We start from the raw sequence: 7,070 nt of genomic DNA, 5'->3' as shown, positions 1-7,070 counted from the left end.
TATTGAATATTAATTGTGAAAAATTATATTTGTATTATAAATTATAGCAATTTAAAAAATCAAAAATTTTAAAAATTTTGTTTTGTTTCACATTGAAATATGAAAGATTTTAATCAAATCAATATATAATAATATATATATATAATTCGTATTAAAAAAGTTCGAAAATTATATATATATATATTATTTATATTGAATATATATGGATCAATTTAAAAAAATTTTTTCTTTGTATAGGAATATTAAGAGGAATATTCCAACAAAAAATATTTATTTATAGAAAGTATATTTAATGTATAAAAAATTTTAAATTTCAAATTCTGTGCTTAAAATTGTTGCATAAAGATTGGATTACATAAAATTAAAGATTTTTAGTTTACAAAACATTTTTATTAATCAAAAATATATTTGTAGTATATAGTATATAAGATGTATTTTTAATATATAACATGAAATGTATAATATTTTATAAATGTATAATGAAGTGTTATCAATATTGTGAACTAAATATATTTTCCTTTATTAATTATATTTGTTTTTTTCTTTTTCTTTTTTTTTTTTAAATAATATAAATATATGAAACTTTTATTATCATTTCGATTCTATATAACATAGTTTTTTTACCTTGATTTTATATAATATAATTATAATATAAATTTATATAATATATTTTTTATTTTTATTTTTTATTATATGTGTTCATTTTATATGGATATAAAAATTAATTTTTTTTTGTTTATGCAATTTTTAAATTAGATATTTTTATAGATAAATTAGATATATGAAATAAATTATATCATCTTTTTATAACATCTATAACATACTAAATTAAATACTTGAAATTATTTTAAAAAAGAAAGAATATTATAAAAGATAGAATATTAGATATTTTATTATTTATATCTTTAAACAATAAAATTTTTTTTTTACTTTAATAAATAATAACAATATGAATAATATTATAAATATTTATTTATTTAAAAATATTCTGGTACATTAATAAATTAACATATATAAGTATTTAAATAATACATGTATATAATAAATATCTATATATATATAACTATTATGTAGCTGAATCACGCATGCTGAGAAGCATACAAATTTAGAATTTTAATACTCTCTCTTTATATGTATATACGTATTTAATTATACATGTACACGAATAATTAAATGATTGATGAATGATTTTTAGTACATTATTTGTGTTTTTGCTTCACAGGTACCTGTATTTTTATTACATGTGTACACAAATCAAACATAAAACAATTCATGAAGCATGAAGCATGAATTAACAATTTCTAGATACAAAAGAATCTTGCTGGTACTTATTGATTCGAAAAACATGATAATAAATCGACATGAATACGATTTATTTCACAATTATATTTACATATGTATATAATTTATATTTACATATGCATATATATATTAAGATTATGTAAATTCATATCTATTATAATATTTGTAATTGTAATTTAATATATATTATATACATGTATCATATGCTTTAATATTAATATATTCAAAACTACGGTTTTAAAATTTCAAATTTGTTTTTTTATATTTCTCTAATGTATAAAATATTTTATGTAAAAATTTAAATTCTTCAAATGATTTTTTAAATCAAAATAAAATAAAAATCAGTAATAAAAAAATGCATTCTCGGTTTTATTTTTTATTAATAATTAAAAATTGTTGAAAATATATATTATCTGTGTAAACTTTCCTAAGTGAATGAATATAGAATACATAAGCGACAGGAACACATATATAATCTTCAACAACATTTATATCCTCATATACATAAATCATAGAAAAGAATATGATTTGAAAATTACTGTTCTCAATAATGAAAAGACAAAACTGAAAATTTTGTTTTTTTTCTTGATTTTCGTTTTATTCTGATTTGAAAAATTATCGCTTAAATTTTTGAATTTTTTAGCCAATCTATATACATATATAATACAATTTATTAATAATTTTTAAGTAATTTTTAAATAATAATTATATCTTTATTAATAATAATTATGAACAAAATAATAATATTAGATACATTATCATATTTATAGATAATAGATATATTATAGTTAGATTATAAATATAGATTATAAAATGGAGTAAAAATTATGATATAAATCTTTTATATAAAAGTCTATTATATGAATTTATGACATTCTCAACTAATACATATAATTTTAAATTTATTGTAACAATAATATTATATAAAATTTAAAAATAATATTGTAAAAAATAGCAACACACGAAAGTATATAAATGTATGAAATATATTATTCTTAATTTAATTTTTTTTATAAAATATAATTTTTAATTAATTTTATTTCAATTTAATTATTTATTGAATATTTATGATGAGATAAATATATAAAATGATTTTTGTTTTTTTTTATATAAAATATGAAAATATAAATTTATTTAAAAAAATATGTTGACTTAAAATATTAAAAATTTTTGAAGAAAAAATGAAGTATTATAAATATAAAAAATAAAATATATATAGAAATAGAAATATTAAGTGTAATTTATTACTCTTTAAATGATTAATCCGTTTAAATCTTTTAATTTAAAAAAAAAAATATGTCGCAATCACATATCTGCAATAGTTTCAGAGGAATTTATTCTGTACTTATGTTGCCTTATTTTATATACAATTTAAATGAAATTCATATTTAAAAGAAAGCATTTTAAACGAAATTATTAAGATAATTTATTTTTAATCAATAAGATTAATTTCAACAATTTAATTTATACTATATTTTATATATTATACATTTACATATTATAATTTTCATAATAACTTTAAAAATATATTTATTTATAGGTGAGATCACAAGTAATGTATTACGCGTTGCACGTGAAGCACGTCAACGAACTCTTGGTCCATTTAGTCCATCGTTTAATGTACAAGAAATATTGTTAGAAAGTTTACAAAAGGTACTAATAATGATATTAAATAAATATAAATATTCAATATTCAATTTTTCGAAAGTGGAAAGCAATGCATATAATATTTGCATTTTTCAAAATTATTGCATAAAACAATAGAAACTAAAATTAATTAATATTATTAATATTTTAATAAATAAAAAAATATTATGTATTATAGTTTCTTCCTAATGATGCTCATATTCGTGTGAGTGGTAAACTTCATGTTTCCTTAACAAGAGTATACGATGGAAAAAATGTAATTGTTTCACAATTCTCATCTAGAGAAGACTTATTACAAGTAAAAAAATAATATTTTACTTTACATTTTCTATTTTATTTATTTAGTTGAATTTAATAAAATTATGTATTATATTTATAATTATTATTTATGCAATTTTTTTGAATATTCATTAATATAGAATTAAAATATATTTAAATTTTATTTTCATAGGCATTATTGGCCAGTGCATTTGTTCCCATTTTTTCTGGTCTTTTACCACCAAGATTTCGTGGTATTAGATACATGGATGGTGGTTTTAGTGATAATCTTCCAACACTTGATGAAAATACTATTACTATTAGTCCTTTTTGTGGAGAAAGTGATATTTGCCCTAGAGATGTTTCTTCTCAACTTTTCCATGTATGTTATTAAAAAATTTTATTATATTTTAACATACTATAATTAATTAAGTAATTTTAAAAGAATATAATTTAAGATTATTTTAATTAATATAAGAATATATAAGATTAAAATAATATTTGTTAATTTATAGGTCAATCTTGCAAATACAAGTATAGAACTTTCAAGACAAAATATATATAGGTTTGCAAGAATACTTTTTCCACCAAATACAGAGGTAATTTTATTAATTAATAAAATAAAATTGTATAAATTGTTTATAAAGATAATTTAATTTTACATATATATGTATAATGTTATTATAATTATTGTATATAGCACTACAATTTATTTATATTTTTTCTTTATAATAAAAAATTTTGATAATATTAAATTATGTTAATGAAATTATTTAATAGCATAAATAGTTATAATATTATTAAAAATTTTTTACAGATACTTTCAAATATGTGCAAACAGGGATTTGATGATGCATTAAGATTTCTTCATCGAAATAATTTACTTAATTGTACTCGATGTTTAGCAGTACAATCCACATTTGTTGTTTCAGAAACTCTTGATGATAATATGGATTATGACCCTGAATGTTTAGAATGTAAAATGCATAGACAGGTACATAATATTAAATATATTATATTAATAATTTTCATATCATATAAACAATAATTAAATAATAATGAATATAAAATACAAATAATTGTATAAAACATTTTTTATATAAATATTTTTTATATTTATATATATAAATATATTATAATATATAAATATTATATAAATATTTTTATATGTATATATAAATATACATATATTTTTTATAGGAAGCATTAGTATCTAATTTACCTGAAACAGTTATGACCATATTTCAAGATGCAATTGATTCAGCTAATAAAGGTTTAATTAATTGGTTATTTAAACATCGAAGTGTAAAACTTTTGTCATTACTTAGTTTACCATGTACATTGCCAGCAGATGTTGTGTATGCAACTTTTACAAAGTAAGTTATGTATTACATACATAATTTGATTTTTTTTCTTTTACCTTTTACATTTTATTTTGTATATTGTATTTTTAGTATTTAATTATATAAGTATATATGTAATTATATTATATTATATAAGTATATATGTATTTATATATTTATAAGTAAGTAGATCAATAAGAAATTAATATGCATGAACTATTTTTATTACGAAAATATTTTATTTATTTTATCTATCTATTCTTTTGAAATTCTTTCATCAGTACTTGAGAATTAGAAATCTTCCTTATTTGAAATATCCATTAAATACAATCAAACATAAGCATGGGAACATTAAAATCATCATCCATTATTAGAACGGAATCTAATTGACATCAGTATTATATATTCGGTATTACATTCAGTATTATATTCGCAATATTATACTTAGCAAAACAACAAAGTAATTATCAGTTGTCTGTGAGGAAGATAATTGTCTGTCTATTGAGGAAGACATTATATATTTTGTAAAAAGATGAAATAAATAAACATTTATTATGCAAGCAGCAAGCAAAAATTTTGATTGGCAAAATTAAGATTGTTAATAAAACAGTATAATATTGATGACACTGATATTGATGATGATATTGATGATATTGCTGATGTTTTGCTATTATCATTAAATAGATTATATTTTTATTAGAATATATTATTAATATAAATATACAGATACTGATTGTCAATTAGAACAGCAAGTCAAATGAACGATGATCTTTTAAAAGCTTATATACATTGAAACATATTGACTCTTAATTTCATAATGCAAATTATGTAATATTAATTTAAATTAAGTTCATTTCAATGTGTTGAATGTTGATTAATAAATAAAGTCTGATGCTAATGCAATATATGTAACTTATTTGAAACGGATATATAATTTAATAAAATTAAGAGTTGATATGTTGTGTGGTAGCTGACTAACAAGCTGATTGCTTTAAATTGCATGTAATAAAATTAATTTTTATAATATAATTACATATGCTAATAAACTAATATATTATATATTTATATTTAAATTAAAAATTAATATTCAAAAATTATTATAATAAATTACAAATCAATACATTCATTTTTTCTATAATTAATATTGGTTATTAATTTTGATGCTTGATATTATTAGAAATTAAGTTTATATATTTTAAATTTCATTTTATATATTAAAATTATTTATTCATTCATATTTTTACTAAAAAATTTTCATTAACAAAATTGATAAAATATAATTTTCTACATATTTCAATTGTCTGTTTGTAATCATATATTTTTTTATATTTATTTTTTAATATCATGATTATATATAATATAATATCACATTTAACATTATGCATGTGATCATAGTCTGATTGGTAACAAGATAGAAAGTCATACCTTGGAATACAATATAATTGGCAATATTCTTCATACACCTCCACAGATGATTTCTTGTGCTAAACATATGACACCTTCTCGGTAAGCTTTGCATTTTTTTAAGTTTTGCTATTTAAAAAAGCTTTGCAAATTTTTAAATATTGCTCTGTAAAATGGCTTTTATATTATTAAATATTCAATCATAAAAAATAAAATTAAAAAATATATATAAACTGAGATTTATTTATATAGTGAATAAATAATAAAAAGTTTTATTTTAATTTTATTATTATAAATAATAAAGATATATAAATATATATAAATAATAAAAATTTACTATTATAAATAAATATATATTATAAATAAAAATTTCAGAAAATTTCATTTTATATGTTCATGTATTTGTATATTATGCATTTATTTATTTATGTTTTAAGTTATATGCATGTTTATTTATATTTAATGTAAAAAGCCATAACTTTTTCTTTTTATACTTTTTTTCTGTATATTTTTCTATAAATGTATACTTTATATATAATATATTTTTATCTAATTAGATTAAATATTAATAAATTAATATTTTATTTTATTTTCAGATTTATTTTGAATGTACCTAAATTACAAAGAAATCTATTAGAATTAAAAAAATTTTTCTTAAATCAATTAAATATGTTATTTCCTAAAATCAATGTTTATTACCAACAAATGCCACAGACTATTAAATGTCAATTAGCTATCACAGAATATGGTTCAAGTAAATATAATCTTTTATATATTTTATATTTTAATTATAGCAAAATAAAATTATAAATATTATTAATATTAAATTTTTCAGATATATATGATATGGAAGCAGCAGAAAAAACTGATAATTTATATAAAAATAAAAAAAATTTAAATTTAACGTTACAATATAATGAATTGTAAGTCTACAGATTTTAATAATTTAAAACTTTTTAATTTTAGTAAATATTATTTTTTATTATTTTTTAATTTATATTTCCTAGACAACCATGGAAAGATCATATTAATACATCAAATTGTGTTATAAATATGTCTAATCTCTCAACTGATGATACATTTGAAAATATTCTTCAGGTATATCATAATATTTTA

The 7,070-nt window shown here is 17.3% G+C and overlaps 1 protein-coding gene across 4 annotated transcripts in view; it reads left to right on the top strand.

Annotated features, from left to right (window-relative positions):
• Nucleotides 1-7,070, top strand: part of LOC102674070 (1-acylglycerol-3-phosphate O-acyltransferase Pnpla3) — a 13,371-nt gene that overhangs the window by 5,100 nt on the left and 1,201 nt on the right. For 2 of the 4 annotated variants that reach the window (XM_006613742.2, XM_006613745.2), the window contains exons 2-11: nt 2,843-2,955; nt 3,128-3,247; nt 3,401-3,589; nt 3,723-3,806; nt 4,025-4,201; nt 4,408-4,583; nt 5,946-6,056; nt 6,551-6,708; nt 6,790-6,877; nt 6,962-7,052. In XM_006613742.2, the coding sequence (XP_006613805.1) occupies nt 2,843-2,955; nt 3,128-3,247; nt 3,401-3,589; nt 3,723-3,806; nt 4,025-4,201; nt 4,408-4,583; nt 5,946-6,056; nt 6,551-6,708; nt 6,790-6,877; nt 6,962-7,052 (1,307 nt within the window). The remainder of the gene's footprint in view (nt 1-2,842; nt 2,956-3,127; nt 3,248-3,400; nt 3,590-3,722; nt 3,807-4,024; nt 4,202-4,407; nt 4,584-5,945; nt 6,057-6,550; nt 6,709-6,789; nt 6,878-6,961; nt 7,053-7,070) is intronic. The other 2 variants (XM_006613744.2, XM_006613743.2) reach the window with 2 other exon arrangements.

The sequence above is a fragment of the Apis dorsata genome, unplaced genomic scaffold, assembly GCF_000469605.1.
Source record: "Apis dorsata unplaced genomic scaffold, Apis dorsata 1.3 scaffold_162, whole genome shotgun sequence".
Lineage (NCBI taxonomy): Eukaryota > Metazoa > Arthropoda > Insecta > Hymenoptera > Apidae > Apis > Apis dorsata.
Note: the sequence above shows the minus strand (reverse complement) of the source record. Positions and strands in the feature narration are given on the sequence as shown.